Here is a 25268-nt window from a genome sequence, read left to right on the forward strand (position 1 = left end):
TAAGACGACCTGTCGCGCGCAAGACCAAGGTCCGTAGCTCAAAGGTCAAGGTCACACTTAGACATTAAAGGATAGTGCATTGATGGGCGTGTCCGGTCCATATCATTGTCATCGATGGATGGATTTTCAAATAACTTGGCATGAATGTGTACCACAGTAAGACAACGTGACGCGATGCCCCCGAAGGGAGGCATATAGTTTTTGAACCGTCTGTCGGTCTGTCCGCATTTTTCGTGTCCGGTCCATATCTTTGTCATCGATGGATGGATTTTCAAATAACTTGGCATGAATGTGTACCACAGTAAGACGATGTGTCGCGCGCAAGACCCAGGTCCGTAGCTCAAAGATCAAGGTCACACTTAGACATTAAAGGATAGTACATTGATGAGCGTGTCTGGTCCATATCTTTGTCATCGATGGATGGATTTTCAAATAACTTGGCATTAATGTGTACCACAGTAAGACCATGTGTCGCGCACAAGACCCAGGTCCGTAGCTCAAAGGTCAAGGTCACACTTAGACATTAAGGGATAGTGCATTGATGGGCGTTTCCGGTCCATATCTTTGTCATCGATGGATGGATTTTCAAATAACTTGGCATGAATGTGTACCACAGTAAGACGACGTGTCGCGCGCAAGACCCAGGTCCGTACCTCAAAGGTCAAGGTCACACTTAGACGTTAAAGGTCATTTTTCATGATAGTGCATTGATGGGCGTGTCCAGTCTATATCTTTGTCATTCATGCATGGATTTTAAAATAACTACGCATGAATGTGTGACACAGTAAGACGACGTGTCACGCGCAAGACCCAGCTCCGTAGGTCAAAGGTCCTAAACTCTAACATCGGCCATAACTATTCATTTAAAGTGCCATCGGGGGCATGTGTCATCCTATGGAGACAGCTCTTGTTGAGTCATGTGACTTATTCTTAAATCTATCAAAGTAAAATAAAAAAATCCACATAGGTACTTTAATATATATCTCTAACTTACTTCATTATGTATAGGTATGGATATATATATTTTTTTCTTTTCAGGACTGATTTCTGTTGTACCATCTGGACGTAAGATAATTGAGTTTGAGGACCATTGGGTGCGAATTGACAACAATGACCCTTCTCCTGAGAACCCTTGGTATAAGGACATGTACATGAAGAGCTTCGAGTGTCGTCTGCCAGGGGTTACTAATTCAGAGTATACAACAGATTGCCCTGTCAAGTCGGAAACTATGCGTAGAAATGAGTTTGTTCAAGACCAGTATGTGGAACCTGCTGTCCATGGTGTTTACATTTATGCACGTGCATTGAAACAGGCGCATGCCGTGTTATGCGGAGGTCAACCTGGAATGTGCCAAGCGTTGCAAGATCTGTCTACATCTGATTTTTACGACAACTACATGAGAGATATTGACTTTATGTATGGGAAGGCGGAGCGTATTGAAAGTTTGGCATCATTCAGTCTCGACCCATATAATGCAGCTGCACTAGTGAAGTTTGAAGGCAATGACTTGATCAATCCATCATTTGAAGTCTACAACTTTAATGACTATCCCTATGGGACTTCCTACAAGTTCCAAAGTGTAAGTCATGTATAAGTTCAACCTAAATGTATAAGTAGCAGGGTAGACCTCCATGGCAAAGTGGTTAAGGTCAAAATGTACAATCACTTACCAATACTGTATGCTTTGGGTTTGAGATCATACAGGGAAAGTATATTTTCATTCTTAAATTTTGGAACTTCTCTCTGTTCTGAAGGTTAGTTGTTCTATACATCGTACTTGCAAGTGTCACCCAAGGGTTCTTTCTTCTACCATTTAAACAGTTGGAACTTTGCCATGTGACCTTAACTCGTGTTAGATTTAAAAGGTTAGTGGTTCTATTTCTTGTACTTGCAAGCGGCACCTTGGGTCTTTCTCTGTATTTTTCTCTGTCATTAATATAGCTGGACACTTGCCATGTTACCTTAAAGTATGTTGATGTGTTTTGAAATTTAAAACCAAATAAAAGAAACAAGCATACCCTCAGTTTCGTGTACTGCAGAGTTGATTATATTCGTGATGGTTATAATATTTATGAATAATGAAACTCGATATAAAATTGGTTTATATATCAACGGTCTTCTATACTGCAACCAGCAGCACAGAGCCTTCTTGGTCAGTATTACATTTTCTAAAAACACATGAGCCGTGCCATGAGAAAACCAACATAGTGCGTTTGCGACCAGCATGGATCCAGACCAGCCTGCGCATCCGCGCAGTCTGGTCAGGATCCTTGCTGTTCGCTTTCAAAGCCTATTGCAATTAAAGAAACTGTTAGCGAACAGCATGGATCCTGACCAGACTGCGCGGATGTGCAGGCTGGTCTGGATCCATGCTGGTCGCAAACCCACTATGTTGGTTTTCTCATGGCACGGCTCATACCATAATTGATGCTTATGGTGCTTTTTATGATGTTCGTGAAATAGCTCAAGCTTTTCGCTGTAGTACAGCAAAGCAGTTATTTGCATTTCAATAAAATCTGTAAAAAGATCCTTTAAACTAAAAGATCTACAAAACTAATTATAAAAAAAGTTACTATTCTGTGGCCAATAAATACTGTAAAATCACTGAATTCAGTCAGCATATATTTGGTTATTTGTTTAATGTGGAATTGAATTTGCGGATTTCAAATTGTAAAGATTACACAAATGGGAATTTTGTTTGCTGATTACGATTTAATTTGTTTTTGGCTGGAGCAGCCTTGGAAGAGGCAAAAAATGTACTCCCAGGAATGAAAATATTCTAAATCTGATTTTATAAATATTGAATGCTTTCAAAGGTTTTGCTTTATCTAAACAGGTTGCTACATACATCAATGAGCTACTGGAAGTGATCACCTCCCGTTTACGATTCTATGATGAGCCACGTGATGCAGTTCTGCCATTTATTCCCCAGTCAAAGTGTCCCAGCTTGCCGTGCAGTCCATGTCTAGGAGCCTTGATAGACTCCAAATATGTTTACATTCCAGGTCTGTTTTTAAAAGTCTTAAAATGTTGTCCTTTGAATGAACTCAGTTGTACAGATTTACGTCTCTTAGTTGGGTCCGATTGGAGTATTAACTTTTTATGCCCCCGAAGGGAGGCATATAGTTTTTGAACCGTCTGTCCGTCTGTCGGTCTGTCCGCAATTTTCGTGTCCGGTCCATATCTTTGTCATCCATGGATGGATTTTCAAATAACTTGGCATGAATGTGTACCACAGTAAGACGACGTGTCACGAGCAAGACCCAGGTCCGTAGCTCAAAGGTCAAGGTCACACTTAGACGTTAAAGGTCATTTTTCATGATAGTGCATTGATGGGCGTGTCCGGTCCATATCTTTGTCATCCATGGATAGATTTTCAAGTAACTATGCATAAATATGTGGCACAGTAAGACAACGTGTCGCACGCAAGACCCAGGTCTGTAGCTCAAAGGTCAAGGTCACACTTAGACGTTAAAGGTCATATTTCATGATAGTGCATTGATGGGCGTGTCCGGTCCATATCTTTGTCATTCATGCATGGATTTTAAAATTCTTGGGCATGAATGCGTACCACAGTAAGGCGACGTGTCGTGCGCAAGACCCAGGTCCGTATCTCAAAAGTCAAGGTCACACTTTTAAGGTCATATTTCATGATAGTGCAATGATGGGCATGTCCGGTCCATATCTTTGTCATTCATGCATGGATTTTAAAATAACTACGCATGAATGTGTACCACAGTAAGGCGACGTGTCGTGCGCAAGACCCAGGTCCGTAGCTCAAAAGTCAAGGTCACACGTTAAAGGTCATATTTCATGATAGTGCAATGATGGGCATGTCCGGTTCATATCTTTGTCATTCATGCATGGATTTTAAAATAACTACGCATGATATTATGTGTGGCACAGTAAGATGACGTGTCGCGCGCAAGACCCAGGTCCGTAGGTCAAAGGTCCTAAACTCTAACATCGGCCATAACTATTCATTCAAAGTGCCATCGGGGGCATGTGTCATCCTATGGAGACAGCTCTTGTTATTTCATGTACTTTATATCAGAAGTTTAGTATTTTCTTTCTAGTATCTGATATAAAATTCACAAACAGCTACACATGTACACACTGACTATATTTAGATTTATGTTTTGTCTATACTTTTCATTCAGGTGATGTAATAATCAATGCCCTGTTCAGCATCCACATGCCAGGACCAATGGCTTTATCTTGTGGAGAATTTGATGAATCCGCTCAGCAAGGAATACAAGCAATGCAGGCTTTCATTTATGCTGTTGACTATGTCAATGAACAGATGAGAGTAAGGTATGACGTGTTATATAGCCTTTATTTGCCCAGTTAGATAATTAGATGTTGCTTCGTCCATGTCGTTTTTAATTCTCAGTTCGAATTTTCGATTTTGCATTTTAATACACCTCATCCACACCATCGGCCAACATAACAACAAACTTTCCGCCCAGTATGTTTTTTCTTGATAGTGTATCTTCGTATTGATGTCTACATCCTGGACCTGCATGCCGCATCTCTGCTTCCTGGTTCAGTTACATGTTTCTGAGTATTCTCTACTACAGCCATCCCTACATTTTTACTTGCAGGATTTTTTGTTTCTTAATTACCGGTATACCCGCACAAAACGAAGTTTGGGGGTGAGGGGGGGGGGTGGTATATAGGAGTGAGCTTGGCAGTCGGTCGGTCCGTTGGTTTTTGTGGTTTCCGGATGATAACTCATGAAAGGCTTGACTGATTTGAATAACTTTTGGTACAAAGATGTAACATCAGAAAATACAGGTCAAGTTTTAATTTGGGGTCAGTAGGTCAAAGGTCAAGGTCACATTGACCCTGAACAGTTAAACGGTTTCCGGATGGTAACTTGAGAACGCTTGGGCCTATGATCATATATTTTGGTACACAGGTGTAACATCATGAAATACAGGTCAAATTCGACTTTGGGGTCTGTAGGTCAAAGGTCAAGGTCACAGTGACTCTGAACAGTTAAATGGTTTCCAGATGATAACTTGAGAACACTTTGGCCTAGGATCATAATTTTTGGTACACAGATGTAACATCATGAAGTACAGGTCAAGTTTGACATTGAGGTCTGTAGGTCAAAGGTCAAGGTCACAGTGACTCGGAACAGTTAAACGGTTTCCAGATGATAATTTGCGAATGCTTAGGTCTAGGATCTTAAATTTTTGTACACAGGTGTAACATGATTAAATACAGGTCATGTTCGACTTTGAGTGTAGTATGTCAAAGGTCAAGGTCACAATAACATGAAACAGTTAAACGGTTTCCGGATGATAACTTGAGAACGTTTGGGCCTAGGATCATGAAAATTGATAGCGAGGATGGTTATGACCAGCAGATAACCCCTAATGATTTTGAGGTCAACAGGTCACAGGTCAAGGTCACAGTGACCCGGAACACTTAAACGGTTTTTGGACAACAACTTCACAACGCTTGGGACTTAGTAAGGATCACGAAATTTAATAGGGAAGTTGGTCATGACCAGCAGATGACCCATAATTATTTTGGGTTCCAAAGGTCAAAGGTCATTTAAACCTTTTCCAGACAATAACTTGAGAACGCTTGGGCCGAGGATCATGAAACTTTATAGGGAGGTTGTTCATGACCAGCAGACGACCTCTATTGATTTTGAGGTCAGTAGGTCAAAGGTCAAGCAAGTTCAGCTTTGACATTGGCTTAGTTCTGTGACAAGGCCATATTGTGGGGGTATAACTCGTCACTCGTGTGACAACTCTAGTTTATTTAGAGGCTATAGTGTTAGAGTTTATTGAAATGAACCATGCTTTGGTCTTTAATGACGCAAGTGAATAAATTCTTCCATAAAAATTTATTTACAGCACTGGAAGATTGCGAGGTGTGACACTTGGAGCACTTGGTTTTGACGATTGTATGGACCCCATTTTATCCAATCATTTGATCACTGAAGTGCAGAGATACGGACGCCGCATCAGAGATATGAATGGCGAAAACGTGCTGGATCCTCGTACTGTTGAGGTGTTCATGGCGCGTGGTTTGGATCCCTGGATGCCCGTTACTATGGCTGAACTTATGAATACAATGAAACGTCCGGTTCTTGGTGTAGAAACCTACACTGAAGTTTTAGATGACACAGACATGTATCCATACTTTTTACGGTCCCAGTTCGGTCTCCAAAATATAGCGATGACAATTGTAAATGTCGCAAAAAGGTTTGGCTGGAAGTATTTGCAAAGCGTTTATCATACTGGACCATGGGGTGAAGAGTCCAATAAGGTTCTAAAAAGAGTGGCAGCAGAAGAAGGCATCTGTATTGTTGCTTCGTATGAAATCCCAGATGTAAATGGTGGTGCTGAGGTTGTCGATAAATTACGTGGTCGACCTGATGTGCAGCCAGTTGCTTTGTTATTGCTATCATATGGGTTTCGTAATTTCATGGAAGGTATGAAGATACGCAATGTCACTAACGAACTCCAGCTTATTTCTTTGATTGGAGATAATAAAAAATCTGCTGAAGGTTATGAAGACTTCCTAGATGGAATGGTGAGTTTCGAGCTTTGGTGGCCAGCTAATTCCCAGCTTGGCCAACTGCCAACTTTAGAAGGATTCCGTCAGCATTTGAGAAATATTGATGTTAAAACATACATGACAAATCCATGGATGCAAGAATGGTTTGAAAATTTCTACGACTGTAAGTTCAACCGAACTGGTTCAGAAGTTGCCTGTGGAGGCCAGAGATTGTTTGATGATTTTGAACTGAATTCAGACGTTATTTCTGTGATTTATAGCGTGTTTGCCGCAGCTCAAGGACTCGATGAAACATTGAAGCAGTATTGTGGAGCAGGTTAGTATACCTGTAATTTCAGTTAGTTTTACAAGTATTTCGAGGACAGAACATGGTAAAGATAGTACTTTTAAAGTTTAGACTCAAAGGGTACTCCACTAGAAATGGTTACATGCTTCCATTAAAGAGATTTGAGTTTACTAGTGCAAGGTGGCATTTTGCATCCTTTTTTAGCGCACCTGAGCATGTAGTGCTCAAGGTGAGCTTTTGTGATCGCCCTGTGTCCGTCGTCGTCAGTCGTCTATCCGTCTGTCGTCCGTCGTCAACAATTTGACTGTTAACACTCTAGAGGTCACAATTTTGACCCAATCTTAATGAAACTTTGTCAGAATGTTACCCACAATAAAATCTTGGACGAGTTTGATATTGGGTCATCTGGGGTCAAAATCTAGGTCACCGAGTCAAATCAAAGGAAAAGCTTGTTAACACTCTAGAGGTCACAATTTTGACCAAATCTTAATGAAACTTTGCCAGAATGTTACCCTTAATAAAATCTAGGACGAGTTCGATATCGGGTCATCTGGGGTTATAAACTAGGTCACCAGGTCAAATCAAAGGAAAAGCTTGTTAACACTCTAGAGGTCACAATTTTGACCCAATCTTAATGAAACTTGTTCAGAATGTTACCCTGAATAAAATCTTGGATGAGGTTGATATTAGGTCATCTGGGGTCAAAAACTAGGACACCAGGTCAAATCAAAGGTAAAGCTTGTAAACACTGTAGAGACCACATTTATGACTGCATCTTTATGAAATTGGTCAGAATGTTAATCATGATGATCTCAAAGTCCAGTTTGAATCTGAGTCATGTAGGGTCAAAAACTAGGTCACCAGGTCAAATCAAAGAAAAAGCTAGTTAACACTGGAGGCCACAATTATGACCATATCTTAATGAAACTTGGTCAGAATATTAATCTTGATAATCTATAGAGGTCAAGTTCAGATCTGGGTAAGGTGGAGTCAAAAACTAGGACACCAGGTCAAATCAAAGGAAAAGCTTGTTAACACTCTAGAGGCCACATTTATGACCATATCTTAAAAACTTGGTCAGAATGTTAATCTTGATGATCTTCAGGTCAATAGGTCAGGTGAGCGATACAGGGCCTTCATGGCCCTCTTGTTTGAAGAGAAGTAAATCATTCATCCTCCACTCTCATTTGACTAATGTTAAAATGCGACATATAACTGAACTTTTTACCTCAGTCCTGTAGTTAACAGTGACTGTTTTGTGACTTTTTGAACTCGAGACACAATTTTGCCATTTTTAGCTCACCAGAGCATGAAGTGCTCAAGGTGACATTGTCCGGCGTCAGTCGTCCGTCAACATTTGCGTTGTGAACACTCTAGAGGCCACTTTTGTAACCCAATCTTTATGAAACTTGGTCAGAATGTTAGTCTTGATGATCTCTAGGTCAGATTCGAAACTGGGTCATGTGGGTCAAAAACTAGGTCAGTAGGTCAGATCAAAGGAAAAACTTGTGAACACTCTAGAGACCACATTTGTGACTCAATCTTTATGAAACTTGGACAGAATGTTAGTCTTGATGATCTCTAGGTCAAGTTTGAAAGTTGGTCATGTGGGGTCAAAAACTAGGTCAGTAGGTCTGATCAAAGGAAAAGCTTGTGAACACTCTAGAGACACATTTTTGATCTAATCTTTTTGGAACTTGGTCAGAAGGTAAGTCTTGATGATCTCTAGGTCAAGTTTGAAACCGATTTATGTTGGGTCAAAAACTAGGTCAGTAGGTCAGATCAAAGGAAAAGCTTGTGAACACTCTAGAGACAACATTTTTGAACCAATCTTTATGAAACTTGGTCAGAATGTAAGCCTTGGTGATCTCTGGGTCAAGTTCGAAACTGGGTCATGTGGGTTCAAAAACTAGGTCAGTAGGTCAGATCAAAGGAAAAGCTTGTGAACACTCGAGAGACACATTTTTGATCTTATCTTTATGAAACTTGGTCAGAATGTTAGTCTTGATGATCTCTAGGTCAGGTTCGAAACTGGGTCATGTGGGGTCAAAAACTAGGTCAGTAGGTCAGACCAAAGGAAAAGCTTGTGAACACACTCTAGAGACCTTATTTGTAACCTAATCTTTATGAGACTTGGTCAGAATGTTAGTCTTGATGATTTCTTTGTCAAGTTTGAAACTGGGTCATGTGGGACAAAAACTAGGTCAGTAAATCAGATCAAAGGAATAGCTTGTGAACATTCTAGAGACCACATTTGTGCCCCAATCTTCATGAAACTTGTTCAGAATGTTAGTGTTGATGATCTCTAGGTCAAGGTTGAATCTTGGTCATGTTAGGTCAAAAACTAGGTCAGTGGGAAAAGCTTGTGAACACTCTAGAGACCACATTTTTGACCCAATCTTTATGAAACTTGGTCAGAGTGTTAGTATTGATGATTTCTAGGTCAAGTTCGTAACTTGGTTATGTTCGATTAAAAACTAGGTCACCTGGTTAAATCAAAGGAAAAGCTTGTGAACACTCTGTAGGTCACAGTTGTGACCCAATATTAATGAAACTTGGTCAGAAAGTTTGGCTTGATGATTTCTAGGTGAAGTTTGAATCTGGGTCATGTGGAGTCAAGAACTAGGTCACCTGGTCAGATCAAAGGAAAAGCTTGTGAACAATTTAGAGGCCACATTTGTGACTCAGTCTTTATGAAACTGGGTCAGAATGTTTGTCTTAATCATTTCTAGGTAAAGTTTGAATCTGGGTCATGTGGGATCAAAAACTAGGTCACTAGGCCAGATCAAAGGAAAATCTTTTCAACACTCTAAAGACCACAATTTAAGTTTGAAACTCATGAGAATTAGTCAGAATGTTTGTTTTGATAATTTATAGGTCAAGTTCGAAGCTAGGTCATGTGGGGTCAAAAACAAGGTCATTGGTCAAATCAAAGGAAAAGTTTGTGAACACTCTAGAGGCCACAGTTGTAACCAAATCTTTATGAAATTTAGTCAGAATGTTTGTCTTGATGATCTTTATGTCAAGTTCAACTCTTGGTCATATGGGTTCAAAAACTAGGTCAGTAGAACAGATCAACTCTGGTGAGCGATATATAGGGCTATCATGGCCCTCTTAAGTCTCCCACCACACAGTGGTGTGGGAGACATATTGATTTACTCCAGTCTGTCTGTGTGCCTGTGTGTGTGTGTATGTCTGTCACAAAGCTTGTCCGCACTCTAAGTCGCTCATTTCTCATCCGATTTTCACCAAACTTAAACAAAATGTGTTTTACCATAAGACCTCGGCCAAATTCGATAACTAGCCAAATCGGTCCAGGCGTCTTGGAGTTATGGCCCTTGAATTACCAAAAATCGGTCTTTTTACTCTTGTCCGAACTCTAATTCGAATATTTCTCATCCAATCTTCACCAAACTTAAACAAAACATGTTTGACCATGAGACCTCGGCCAAGTTCGATAACTAGCCAAATCGGTCCAGGCATTTTGGAGTTACGGTCCTTGAATTATCGAAAAATTGGCCTTTTTACTCATGTCCGCACTCTTAGTCAAACATTTCTCATCCGATCTTCACCAAACTTGAACAAAATGTGTTTTTTACCATGAGACCTCGGCCAAGTTTGATAACTAGCCGAATCGGTCCAGGCATTTTGGAGTTACGGCTCTTGAATTATAGAAAAATCGGCCTTTTTACTCTTGTCCGCACTCTTAAGTCGAACATTTCTCATCCGATCTTCACCAAACTTGAACAAAATGTGTTTGACCATGAGACCTCGGCCAAGTTCGATAACTAGCCCAATCGCCCCAGGCATTTTAGAGTTACGGTCCTTGAATTACCGAAAACTTCCGTCTGTTTACTCTTGTCCGCTCTCTAAGTCGAACATTTCTCATCCGATCTTCACCAAACTTGAACAAAATGTGTTTGGCCATAAGAACTTACCCAAGTTCGATAACTAGCCAAATCCGCCTAGGCACTTTTGATTTATGGTCCTTGAATTACTGATTGGATCCACTCATCCAGACCATCTAATTGGATCGACTCGTCTAAAACATCTAGAGAAACTAACATTTTTCATAGGGACAGTTGTGGGAGACATGTGCTTTTCTCAAAAGCATCTCTAGTTTGTCATTACTATGGTAATTACTTTAAGCATTGTTGTTCCATATTCTGTAGGTTACAATGGAGTCTGTGGGAACTTCATAAATGCTAGAGACAAGGGTATGGTTTTACTACAGAATATTCTGCAGAAAGCGAGATATGGTGAAGACGGTAACATCTACGAGTTTTACGACAGAAATGGCAATATTCCATCAAAATACTTCAACTACAACGGTTTTCTTAAATCATTCACTTATGTAAGTGTACATGGTGTATTTAAACAATTGTTTTGTTTTAATATGTTTACTTTATAAGCTTCCCGTCCAGTTAGCTAAAGAAGAAGAGCGCAGATCTACAGATTGTGAGATCGAGACGTATGTTGTCTGTGGCATTTGATTAAAGACATTGAGTCTGAAATCATTGTCTACACCTCTGATTCATTTTGGGAATAAGGTAGTTATTTGCAGAGGACAGGTTAGATCTGGTATATGATACATAGGCACTAGTTTGGTCAACCTGAGGCATTATATAAATGAAGTACTGTCAACCATAAATGAAGTACTGTCAACCCAAAACAAACTTAAACAAGCCAGTGGATATTTCCTGAAAACGTCTTCATTTTTTGTATGTTTTTCAGTTGTAAATTTGTTTTGATAGCGGGCTCTGTGGTCAAAGGTCGCTGACTTCGAATCACTTGCCTTTAACCGTTGTGGGTTTAAATCTTTGCCTGGGATGTAGAACTGTGTCATGTGGGTAAGTCATTCAGCAGGCTTACGGAAGCTCACGTGCACGCCCGTAATGATGTAATGCATGGAAGGGCGCTGAGGGTCTTCACCATCAGAAAATTTGGCATATGCCCATTAATTGTTTAATTGTGTCGGTGTGGCATTAAATCGAATAAAACAAAAAACAAATCTTGAGTTCTTCGCTCCTATTTGTTCAAAGAAAATTAATTCAGCCGAAGTGAAGCGATCCTGATTTCGTGTAGCCCCTGTTATCTTTATTATTATGTTTCCTGAAGTGAAAAATATGGTACGATCAATGTTTTTTCCTTTGATAGACATAAATTGTTTGATTGTACAGTTTGTAAATTGATGTTCATGACTCATATTTCCAGGTAGGTGATTATAAACCTGCTGAGGGAGTTCTTTATCTGGAAAACCTCAACTTGAATGGTGGCAGATCTCCATCCGAAATCCAGTCCTCATGTCCAGGGGTTTGTATGGAGTGTTTGTATCTGTTTGGAAATCAGAAGTTCATGTACATACATGGTGACATCATTATACCTGCAATATTTGATGTACATTACCGTGGTGATTCACCATACAGTTGTGCTGATCTGAGAATGGAAAATGGATTCCAGTACACCGAAGCTTTCCGTTTTGCTTTGGAACAAATCAATACAGGACAAGCTGACGTTACGTTAAATGGTGTCAGGCTTGGAGGTCTTGGCTTTGACGGATGTACTGATCATATAAGAGCTTCTGCCATTGTGACTGGAATGTATTCTGGGGCATTCCCAACCGCTGGCTCTAATTTAGCACAAACATATGTCAAAACTGGTGATTTTGCAGGCTGGTTGTCGTATGACAGCGAAAGTACCATTAGCATTGCAACTATTCTTGAAAGGTTTAATATTCCAGCTGTGACACCAGGAGCAACATCTCCAGTTCTTGATGACAAATCAGAATTTACAAACTTTTTCCGCACCATCCCATCTGATGGTCGCGTCGCCAAAGCCATGGCAAAACTTGCTCATAAACTCGGTTTCAGTTACATTATCACTGTAAATGCACCTGAAGAGGGCAGTCGAGATGCTGTGAAACATTTCCGTATGTATGCTGAAGATCAAGGTATCTGTATCGGAGCTTCATACGAGTTTGAGACCGACGGGGATGAAAACCAGATTATGCGCTATATTTTACAGTCGACAACGAAGGTTGTTGCAGTTTTTGCAAGCCCTGATCGTTACATCGAAGAACTTATTCGAGTAAAGTTTGCCAATCCAGATGCTAATAATGTGATTTTCATAGCTAATCAGCCATGGGATGCACCTGCAAAAAGAGCCAAACCAAGTGGAATTTCACCTATACCAGAAACGATCAATTTCCGAATGGATGGCAACGTTCGAATTGATGAGTTCATGTATTACCTTGAGAGTGAGAGCACGGAGCTGCTAGAGCATCCAAACCCGTGGTTCAGAGAATATTACCAAATGGTGATGCAGTGTAACCTGGCAGGAACATACACGTATAACAGAGCATGCACAGATTCTGCGTTCAATCCTCTTGGTCAGTACAGTATATCTTTGTATCAGGTGTTTTCTAATATTTAATTGTCGTATCTAATTCATAGGAGCCTCCGCGGCAGAATGGTTAAGCTCGCTGAGTTCAAATCACTTACCTTTCACCGTTGTGGGTTCGAGCCACGCTCGTGGCGCTAATTCTACGTGTGAGGAAGCCATCTATAGCTGGCTTTCGGATGGTCGATGGGTCTACATTTGTTATTTTGCTTGTTTGATTTGTATGCTTTCAGCTTTGAAAGCATCCTACAGATTTATCTCCCTGTAATATCTGTTATTTCTTTTGAGAGATCTTATTTATTTCTCCGGATCTTATTTACCTATAAATAACTTGACAAAGAACTGAATACTGTTACATTTATTTGAAGAGTTTATGAAGAAGTTGCTAGGTTTGCATTAAAGAAATCAAACATGTTCTCCTCTTTTTTGTTCAGATATAAACAGGATTGAGCAGGATATTCGAGTTATTTCAACAATGAATGCAGTCTACGCCATTGCGGAAGGAGTCCACATTACACTGCAGCAGAAATGTGGTGTCAACTACACTGGAGTGTGTGCGGCGTTCCTCAGTGATGCCGATACGTACGCTCACATCATGAACAATATGGACGCCTTAAGTTTCCAAGATATATCCCAGATGGTGTTCCGATTTATTGAAAGAGAGGCTGACAGAAAAATTAGCTTTAGCAGGTTCCTTACAGATGGAAGGATTTACAGTGTGCGTTTTATTCTGCTGGTGTTGAATATTCGGCATATATAGAGGATATTACACGAGTGTCATTTCATATTGAATTTATTAAACGAGTTGAATAAAATGATACATTGCGAGGCTCTGTCGAGCATTTTATCAATTTTATTCAACGAGTTTAATGAATTCAGTGCGGAAAGTCGCTAATGTAATATTCTTTTTATCACATTAAAGCTTTTCCTGCTGAAACATCAAAACGTCTTTCTTTACCAATAACAGACCAAGTGAATTCATCCAATGTCTCCTATCCTTAAAACGACGTCATGGTCAAACTGCTGACCTGATTTTAGAGTAATTTTACTCAAATGGTCCTTGTATGACCCTGTACCAAGATTGTTCAAATTATTTTGATTCATCAAAAAACAAGGCCGCCAGATGGCGTGGTCACTTTTCCCTATATGTATATAGTGGGAACTTTAAAAATCTTCTTGTGTGAAACTGCTTGCCCGATTTTAGAATAATTTTACACAAATGGTCTTTGTGTGACCCTCTAACAAGATTTTTCAAATTATTTTGACTTGTCAAAAAACATGGCCGCCAGAGGGCGTGGTCACTTTTCTGTATATGTATATGGTGGAAACTTTAAAATTCTTCTTGTGTGAAACTGCTAGTCCGATTTTAAAATAATTTTACACAAATGGTCCTTGTGTGACCCTCTACGAAGATCGTTCAAATTATTTTGATTCGTCAAAAAACATGGCCGCCAGAGGGCGTGGTCACTTTTCCATATATGTATATAGTGGAAACTTTAAAAATCTTCGTGTTTGATATTGCAAGCCCGATTTTAAAATAACTTTACACAGATGGTTCTTGTGTGACCCTCTACCAAGATTGTTCAAATTGTTCCGATTTGTCAAAACATGGCTGCCAGGGGGCGTGGTCACTTTTCTTCTCTGAATCAATCATAGCTAGAGTCTTGATATTTGTAGATCAGATTTGTAATGTCTACCATAATTACTCAAATTACTGCCCTAGGTTCAAAAGTGTGTATGACATGTATATAATATAGGCTAAAATAGAAGAAATCTAACTCTGTACTAATTGTACGAATACAAACACACTTAAAGCCTTGCACACAGATGAGCGCTTTAGGGTCAGTGACCCTCTTGTCTTTGATATCATTGGTTTTGATGTATATAAACTCAGTCCCTCGAGATTTTAGTCTGTCTATACTGCACAGCGGTTAAGTGCGTTTCCCATTAATTGTGTGCACCTTTTTCTAACATTTTTTTATTTGTTACAAATGTATCCTTGATAATACGCGGAGAAACAGGGTCAGTGAATGTTATTAAAGTTGCAGATTTATCAGTGTAAAAGTTGTATTTGTAAAATGATAAATGTAGCGTTTTTAATGAATGGAAGTCAAACTGATGTATTTTGCAACTTTTTTATACAGGAGGGATTCTACAATGCCAATGAAGAATTTGAAATTCCACTTGAAGAGACACTCAAACGTGCATACCAAGATGTTCCATCAACATGCATTGGGGAATGTCTGCAGTGTCAGCGAGATAGTTCTGGCATGGAAAAATTTATGTATATTGCTGGAGATCTTCACATTGGAGGTAGATATGTACTTCCATTTTCTCGTTCTCCAGATAAATCTAAGGCCTGCTTACGTTTAAGGTTTTCCCAAATTAGTTCATTTGACACTTCACTGAAGCCAAAGCATGTCATTCGATATTCATGTTACATGTAGTTTGATTTTTTCATAGATTGGCGAAACGGAAAGTATTCTACTGTAGTAACTAGCTTCTCCGTTGATTTTAAAGCTGCATGTATATCAAAATTGAACCTCCGTGGTCGAGTGGATAAGGTTTTAGGTTCGGATCACTTTCTCTCACCGATGTGGGCTCGAAAGCTTACGGGGGATGTAATGATTTACAGAAGGTCGGTTATACACAAGTATCCCCCGTGATGAAAAAATGCTTGGAGGCATCTGGAGTGTTTCTAAAACATCAAAAGCTGGAAATTCGCCATATGACCTATAACGTTTAACCAGAAGGTGACCTCCCCATTTGATTTATCATTAAAGCAGACAAACGTATGTTTTCCTTCTTTTTCAGCTTTATTTGACGTGCATAAGATGGGAGGAACGCCTTACACATGTGGAGAGATAAATGGTATAAATGGCTTCCAACTTATGGAGGCATTCAACTGGGCCATGGATTACGTCAATGAGAAGAAAGGAATGTTTAGTCGTAAGCTACTGGGAGTTAAACTAGGTTCCTTGATCTTTGACACGTGCTCGAGTCCAGTTAAAGCCGGAAATCTTATTGCTAACTACCATGCCAGAAATTTTAAAATTAGCACGGATGAGTATAACATTGATCCAAGCCTTATTGATCTTTATATAGGACCAATGACAAGCGAGGCTTCTATAAGGGTTGCTGATGTTCTGGCTGAAATAGGCATTCCACAAATCGGTTATGGTGCGTCTTCTCTCGAGTTGCGCGATCCACGAAAATATAGGTACTTTATAAGGACAGTTCCTGCTGATGATAAGCAGGCTAGAGCTCTCATATCCATCTTGAAAAAGTATAAATTTCCAAATATCCAGTTGGTTTCGCAGTTCAGTTCTGTAGGAAGTTATGGACGGGATGAGTTCGTTCGATTGGCCAACTTAAACAAAATCTGTATCTCCGCCGAGTTTGTAATTGGCCAGAGTGGGAAGGTGACAGAAGACGAGGCGAGATCGGTTGCCTCAAGGTTGGGGGAGAAACCAGATGCTAGAGTTATTATTGTTATCATGGACGATCCTTATGCGCTGCTTCGTGAGGCAGAGAAGTTCGATTACATCATCGGAAACTACTCGTTTATTGCTACGGACAAATGGGGCTTTGGTATTTCCGGATATGAAAATCTTGAAGGGTTGGACAGATTAATTTCCTCAGGAAATGTTATGACACTTGATGTAGAAACAGCCGACTTCCCAGAGCTTGATGAATATTTGGAAGCCAAGACGCCAGAAAACTACAAAACTAACCCATGGTTTAAAGAGTACTACGAGTATATTCACAATTGCTCCGTTGAGCTGTCAGATACTGCTAGATACCCATCCCAATGCCCGGAATATTTGGTCGGATACCCAAGAGCTGTGCGGTACATTCAAGATCCATATGCACTGTATGTGATCAATGCAGTATTTTCAACAGCTTTAGGAATTCACGAAACACTTTATGAATGGTGTGGCGGTGACCAGTATTACGGCGTGTGTAACATTCTGCGTACCCATGGTGAAAGGCGGGAATATTTCCTAGAGAACATCAAGAAAGCTACCTTCGTGGATAAGACTGATCAACCATTCAACTACACAAAAAACGGAGAAAGTGACAGAGGCTTCCACGTGTATGAGCCTCAGTCAAATGGCATGTCACTCTATTATGGTAGCAACGGATATTATTGGGAAGACGTAAGTATTGTTGTTTTATAGTACTTAATTGTTCTCCGCAAGTAAATGCCAACTTCCCCGTACGAATCAGAGACAGGAGACGAATGATTTTAAACACTTTGTCTTAGTCAAACTTGCATGGAGTACGGAAGCAGTGACCGGGGTTCGATTACGTAACTAAATGCATAGTTGTATGCTCTACCTACTGAATTATTGAAGTCAAGAAACGGAAATGTTAATGGAAGGACAGATCTTACAAAACATAAACAGAAAATGTTGTCATAATTGAAGCTTTCTCAACTAATGTAAGGAGTAAAACAGTTTGTTCTTAATATTAAAATAAAGTGTAACAGGAACGTTTCTTTGACATGAAATAACGACAATGTTCCACTAGAGAAAGATCCCTGTTTGGGGCCATTGTCCAAAACTTCAATGCCATTTTGGGTCACAATTGCTGAAGGCTGAAGATCTTAAAGACCTAAGTCAATTTCCAATAATTTGTCGTTTATGTAATTGTTTTTAATAGCTACATATTTCAAACTTGACATAATTGTTACATAATTATGACCATTCCCTGTGGTCCGAATACGGTTCATGTTTCTAGTTTTGTCTGTGACCGAAAGTTCAAGGTCACAGTGACCAGAGTATATTTTCTCGTCAGATAATATAGCTGTATAGTTGTCAAACTGTGTAAAGACTTAATAACACTTGAGCTATTCATTCGATTTTATACTCCCGGTGCCGATTATCCTAGTGGCATATAGTATTTGAACTGTCGGTCACTTTGTCCGTCATTGCGTGTCCCTCGCACTTCCTTGGGTAGGCCTACTAAATTCCTGTAGTTCTTATCCAGTTCAAATGAAATTTGATATACACTATAAAAATGAAATTGGGATGCGCATATGTTACGGACTTTATGTCCAATTTGTACCATGTGTACTTATCACCTACAGTTATCCTCTAATTTTAATTTTATTATTTTTAAGTTGTGCCCAATCTTTGGACTTCACACTGTTACAACTATATCTGCACCTTGTATACTTGATATACATCATTGGCATGAAATGAACATGCGCATATTTTCGGGGCTTTATGTCTAAATACTTTATCTTAGTTGTGTGCCTGATTTATATTTTACAATATTACAGCTGCACTTGTCCTTTGTGTAGTCAGCTACTCCTACAGTTTCCGTCTAATTGCATTTTATAAGTCCGATTGTTTTATCTCGAGTTGGTCCATTTTGACGTAATACATTATTCTATAAAAAATCGGTGTTGACCTTATTCTTGTTTAAATGAGTTCCTGAAAAGTCCAGTGTTTACTTTTAAACGGATGCCTCGAAGAGCAACGCTCTTGAGGTATGTAAATGTGTGTGTGTTCGAGTTTAACGTCTTTTTCAACGATCTTGGGGTACTTAAAAGCGGCCTCTTGACCGAGAAGCAAAGGTCAGTGACTTTCAGTCACTTGCCTTCCACAATGAGTTCAAAACCTCGGTTTGGGTATATTTTTATATGCCCAAAGGAACGTAATATGTTATACCCCCGGTGTGCGTCTGTCCGTCCGTCCGTTAGCAATTTCATGTCCACTCAGTAAGTCTTGAACCCCTTTAAGGATTTCAAGGAAACTTGGCACAAATGTTCACCACATCGGCACGACATGCAAAGCGCATGTTCTGGATGGCTTGCTTCATGGTCAAGGTCACACTTAGGGATCAGTAGTGACATGAGTGTGTTTCGTGTCCGCTCTGTAACTCTTGAACTGCATGAAGGATTGTAAAGAGACTTGGCACAAATGCACCAGATCAAGACTACGTGCAGACTTCAAGGTCAAGGTCACACTTAGGGTCAAAGGTCGTCACTCCTTATCTCTTGAACCCCTTGAAGGATTTCGAAGAAACTTGACACAAATGTTAACCACATCGAGACGATGTACAGAGCGCATGTTCTGAATGGCTAGCTACAAGGTCAGAGTCACACTTAGGGGTCAAAGATAACACCTTCGGGCGTATATTTCTCCGCATTGCGGTGCTCTTGTTTTATTTCTATTGAAGAAGTCATTTAGCTGGCTTACAGCAACAGTGCCCGGAAGGCTCATCGGGTCTTCCTTCCGCCATATCATCTATAATGATTATTATGTCTGTGACTTTCGACCAATGTGATGTGATATTTTAAAGGGGTTTTAGTGTTATATTTTTGTTTTCACCTTCAGACATTACGTATATAGGATTAATGATTTACATCAACGTTTTCAGATCGGAAGTTATAATGACACGCATTACCTGAAGATGGATGTACGATACAAGCCAGACTGGATATCTACCTGTGACCCTCCTGGTGCCTGCCTGTGTGAATTTCCGAAGTACCAGCCCTCACGCTATTTGAAGAAACCGTCGCCACTTGATCTAAATATAGTTTTCATCTCTGATATCCATCAATCAGATCCTGACAATAATTTAGGTTGTGGTGCTATAGATACCGCCAGTAACATGCAGAATCTGTTTGCATTCTTATATGCTCTGGAATCGGTTAATAATAACACTGAGTCCAAATTCCCGGGAAGCTTGAAACTTGGCGGTGTTGCCCTGGATACCTGCTCGCAGTCGAGTCGAATTGGTCAAGATGCCTACAGTCTATTAAGCGGGGAACCAGTTTGTGGAGACAAGTCTGAAACTCAAGTTGTGCCGCCAGCATCTATTGTTGCCTATATGGTTAGAAACAGTGCAAATTCTATCGCTGCGAGCAGCATGCTGTCCCCGTTAAAGATTACATCACTCAGTATGAGTGCCACATCTGTTGAACTGAACGACAAGTTAGAACATGCATATTTCTTAAGAACAGTTCCACCGGATAACGTACAAGCTCTTGTTGTCGCGCGGATCCTGAAGGCATTTGACTGGGACTATATCACCGTGGTTTATTCTGAAAATTCCTACGGAAGATCTGCTGTTCAAACTCTTCTGTCACAATCGGATCGTAACAACCCACAGTTCTGCTTCGGTCGCGCAGTATCAATGCCACTAGATGCTGACCTCAATGATGCAAAACACGTGATTGATCAACTTAATCAGCTAATCGGAGCAAGGGTCGTAGTGACTTTTGTAACATCGGAACATGTCCCACTACTTCTGCAAGCCACCGAAGAAAAGGGACTGAAACACAGATTTACCTGGATTGGTAGTGACACGTGGGCAAATAATTATTTGCTTACTAGAGGTTACGAAGACACTGCTGCCGGTGCCGTAACAATTCAGATCCGGTCAGAATACAGTAATGGATTCAGAGATTTTGTTAAAAATATTACCTTTAACGATCGAAAAGGCATTCCAGATGACTGGTTCGAAGAGCTATACCAGACGGTTCACCAATGCCGTATTCTAAGCAGCCAAATTCAGAAAACGTACACCAAGATCTGTTCAGGTGAAGAGGTTTTCACTGATGAGATGGTCCCTCATGATCCATTCGTTCTGCATACAATCCTTAGTGTGTATCAGATTGCCACTGGCCTGAGTGATGTAGAAGCTTGCAAACAAAGCGGTCTTACAATTGCTTCATGTTTGTCTCTCCAACCGAACAGAAGACAACTTATCTACAACAGTGTGCTGAATGCACAACATGATGTCCTACCCAACGACCTTGGTAAACGGTCATTTAACTTCAAATTTACGAGCGACGGTTACGGCGATATTGGTTACAATATTTACAACTTCCGGAGGAACGTCACCTCTGGGCAGTATGAATATATTCAGGTATGTTTTCTGTTTTTTTTGACTTTCAGTAGAAATATTACATTTGAAAAAAATATTAAAATTGATGGAAAAAATATGTAAATTTATATGTATGCTGTGAATACTATATTCCTTTGAAATTAAATTATCCTTGAAATTGCTTGTATTTAGTTAGCCTAGGTAGTCCTGCTTTAATTGTCAGACGTAAGATTCATACCTTATATCTATGCATTAAAGATTCCACAAAATTTGCACTAATGTTAATTGGCATTCAGCGAGTTTCTGATAATGTCAATTTGTAGGTAGAAAAAAAAAAAGTTAGAAATTGTCAGACTAGATTCACAGGCTTGTATTTAGTTACAAAATGTAACACACTGAGATACTGTGCAGCTTTTTTTTTAGTCTTGTCTGTTTAAGGTCAAGGTCACACACCGAGTTCAAATGTTTGTTTGGCAATATTTTATGTCTGTTTTACCTTACAATCGTTCGATCCATTTTGAATTAGTAATCATTAATGTAATGAAACGATATGCATTGCATGTTCATTCAAGGTGAAGGTCTTATAGCGAGTACAGAGATTGTGTAGGTATCCTGAACATCTTAACCCTTTGAATGATTTGATTTTAGTACATGTACCCCACGTCGGGATCATTTAGTGTAGCTTTAAAAGTCATGCAGGGTCAAGATCATTCTCAGAGATGATAAAATCAAGAAGACCATTTTATAGTTCTATATAGATTGCTTATTGTGTCTGTTATTGGAGCTACTACACATTTTTGGGAATTTATGACACAGTCATGGTTTTGCATATTATTAACTAAATCACTGACGTTGTGAATAACCTCCTCGGATTTTTGTTGCTACGTTTTCAGATTGGTAGCTCGGCGGGAGAGCTCGTCCTGAATATAAAAGAGTACAAGAGTTACAGCTTCACTTCACGCTCCCAGCCATCGTCCAACTGTCCTCCAGGTAGTACATGTCAGTGTCAGGACAGTAGCGGTGAACCATATACTTTCAGTCGATCAGAAAATGGGTACATTGTAACAGCAGACGGCCAGTACATGGACCCAACAACAGGCCAACTTGTGACCATTGAAGATACTCCCGGTATAAATGACAGGTTCCGCGATATCTGGGCGATTATCGTCTGCACTTTGGCGGCAATTGGAGCATTTGCCGCGCTTTGCATGTTCGTTTACTTGCTAGTCGTGTATCCGGTCAGAGGCGGAACAACAGTTTTAGGTTACATGCTTATTTTTGGCGTAATTCTGATGTATTGCCTGGTGTTTACTTTCATCGTCCATGCGTCAGAGGAGGTGTGCGGACTTCGCCGATTCTGCCTCGGATTTGTATATTCCATCGCATACTCTGCGTTGTTTGTTAAACTTGTAGACTGTTGGAGAACGAAGGACAAAGAAGACATTTATATGGTGAAATATAACAAAATAGGAAACCCATGGGGACTTTTCTTTAGTGCATGTCTTATTGTGCTGGTCCAAGTTATGATAAACGCAGAATGGTTGATTTTGGAGAAACCGGAAATGATGCGTGTGATTTACAACAACAAACTGTGGCCACGTTGTGTTCCAGACGACTTCTATGACGAAGGCCTTATACTGTCGAACGTTTTCATCATGTTCCTTATATTTGTCAGTGTTCTGGTGGGTCTCGCTGCCTTCGGTAACGACAAGAACCATTGGGACTGTCGGTAAATTTACTATGTTTTTACTAGCATTGAAAGGTTGAGAAATGTCGCCACGCAAAGCTGCATTCAAAATCTTAAGCATTCTTTCACTTTTACTGTAATTTTTCACTTATTATACGCAAATACTTTCAGTTCTTTGAGGAAAAAGTCGTTTTTAAACATGGTAATAATGACAAACTTAGATGGCTCTGCTGAAATGCTCCAATTTTTAACTCACCAGAGCACAAAGTGCTGAAGGTGAGCTATTGTACCGGGTGGACGGATAGCTCAGTGGTTTGCACACTGGCCTTCCAATCCTGAGGTCGGGGTTCGATCCCCGGCAGCTACTCGGGAATTTTCAGAAACGCTTTTCAGTGTTTCCCACCCAACTAGAGGTGTACTGGTCAGGAACCCAGGCAATCCTTGCGTGTATCAGTGCTATACACTGGGCACGTTAAAAAACCAGGCTGTCTATTCGAAACGAGCTAGGCTAAGTTAGCCGGATAAGCCTGTATCTGATTTCTGATCTCTCTGTCGTGGGGGCTTTGTCTCACTCTGTCCCTCTGGTCAGATCGCTCTATGTCTGTACTAGTAGAGGATGAATTATGCGCCCTGTGTGGCTGCATTTGAACTATGTAAAGCGCCTTTGGCGCTATATAAATCTAGTATAATTTAATATACAACGCCGGTGAATATACTATGTGTAAAATTAGGCGTTTAATCAAATAAAGCAGTTTTTTCAGTTTTCAGTTTCAGTCATTGTCCGGCGTGCGTCGTCCGTCGTGCGTCGTCTGTCAACATTTGCCTTGTGAACACTCTATAGAGGCCACTTTTGTGACCATGTCTTTATGAAACTTGGTCAGAATGTTAGTCTTGATGATCTCTAAGGTCAGCTTCGAAACTGGGTCATGTGGGGTCAAAAACTAGGTCAGTAGGCCAGATCAAAGGAAAAGCTTGTGAACACTCTAGAGGCCACACTTGTGGACCAATATTTATGAAACTTGGTCATAATATTTGTCTTGATGATTTCTAGGTCAAGTTCGAATCTGGGTCATGTTGGGTCAAAAACTAGGTCACCCGGTCATATCAACGAAAAAGCTTGTGAACACTCTAGAGGCCACATTTGTGACTCAATCTTTATGAAACTTGAGCAAAAACTAGGTCACCTGGTCAAATAATTGGAAAAGCTTGTGTACACTTTAGAGACCACATTTGTGACTCAATCTTTATGAAACTGGGTCAGAATGTTATTCCTAGTTATTTCTAGGTCAAGTTTGAATCTGGGTCATTTGGGTTCAAAAACTAGGTCACTTGGGTAGATCAAAGGATTAGCTTGCAACACTCTAGAGGCCACAGTTGTGACTCAGTCTTTATCAAATTTGATTAGACTGTTTGTCTTGATGATCTCTAGGTCAATTTCGAATCTGGATCATGTGGGGTCAAAAACTAGGTCACTCGGTCAAATCAAAGGAAAAGTTTGTAAACACTCTAGAGGCCTCAGTTGTGACTCGATCTTTATCAAATTTGATCAGAATGTTTGTCTTTATGATCTCTAGGTCAAGTATGAAATTTGATCAGAATGTTTGTCTTGATGATTTCTAGGTCAAGTTCGAATCTGGATCATGTGGGGTCAAAAACTAGGTCACCCGGTCAAATCAAAGGAAACGTTTGTGAACATTCTAAAGGCGACAGTTGTGACTCAGTCTTTATGAAACTTGGTCAGAATGTTTGTCTTGATGATCTCTAGGTTAAATTCGAAACTGGCCTATGTGGGGTCAAAAACTAGGTCAGTAGGCCAGATCAACTCTGGTGAGCGATATAGGGCCATCTTGGCCGCCCTCTTGTTTTTATGTTCGCAAGTTGAAGTAGTAAAGAAACGCCGAATCACTTGCTGTTGTGTATGTTTTAATAGGTGGATTGTTGGTTGTGTTGTGTTGACCATACCAGCGTGGATGGTCTGGTGTTTGGTTGCTGCGCTGGGAGAGTACAAGATGCGGGATGCCGCAGCTGCCATAGGTCTCCTGTATAATGCCACGGTCATGCTCATGTGTGGACCGTTAAGAAAGTTATATCTACTGAATAAATACCAGGCGAGCTTAGAGGAAGAGGAGCGTAAATCTCAGATGGCACTCTCCAGTCAAAAAGGTAAAAATAGCTATAGAAGTAATTTTCACTTTTTAGTCAAAAAGGTAAAAAGCGCTTTAAGGTAGCAGGGTACACTTTCGAATTTTGGCCCCCGTCAATATTTGTTATAAAGAGAACATCGGGATTTTGGATGTCTGTAAATTAAGGTGAGAGATAATGATTATTAATTCTTTAGAAAATTTATACAGCCGATACATGTAAAATTCTGATGTCAGTTGGAAAACTAACTGCTGGTAGCTTTGTATGATCAATGAGACACCATTTCGCGGAAAAATTCAATTCACGGAAGGGTTATGTGCTTGTTGACTGATACTCAGGAACATTTCCGTTATTTTCCGAAAAAACGAGCT

General features: G+C 40.1%; 1 protein-coding gene across 2 annotated transcripts in view; it reads left to right on the forward strand.

Annotated features, from left to right (window-relative positions):
* The window catches only part of LOC123533311 (uncharacterized), a 46030-nt gene that overhangs the window by 15144 nt on the left and 5618 nt on the right, over positions 1 to 25268 (forward strand). For both annotated transcript variants that reach the window (XM_053519906.1, XM_053519907.1), the window contains 12 exons: positions 1039 to 1580; positions 2838 to 3006; positions 4162 to 4315; positions 5875 to 6857; positions 11000 to 11181; positions 12042 to 13215; positions 13661 to 13944; positions 15371 to 15539; positions 16041 to 17386; positions 19617 to 21110; positions 21962 to 22797; positions 24686 to 24918. In XM_053519906.1, coding sequence (XP_053375881.1) covers positions 1039 to 1580; positions 2838 to 3006; positions 4162 to 4315; positions 5875 to 6857; positions 11000 to 11181; positions 12042 to 13215; positions 13661 to 13944; positions 15371 to 15539; positions 16041 to 17386; positions 19617 to 21110; positions 21962 to 22797; positions 24686 to 24918 — 7566 coding nt within the window. The remainder of the gene's footprint in view (positions 1 to 1038; positions 1581 to 2837; positions 3007 to 4161; positions 4316 to 5874; positions 6858 to 10999; positions 11182 to 12041; positions 13216 to 13660; positions 13945 to 15370; positions 15540 to 16040; positions 17387 to 19616; positions 21111 to 21961; positions 22798 to 24685; positions 24919 to 25268) is intronic.

The sequence above is a fragment of the Mercenaria mercenaria genome, chromosome 12 (genome assembly GCF_021730395.1).
Source record: "Mercenaria mercenaria strain notata chromosome 12, MADL_Memer_1, whole genome shotgun sequence".
Taxonomy (NCBI): Eukaryota; Metazoa; Mollusca; class Bivalvia; order Venerida; family Veneridae; genus Mercenaria; species Mercenaria mercenaria.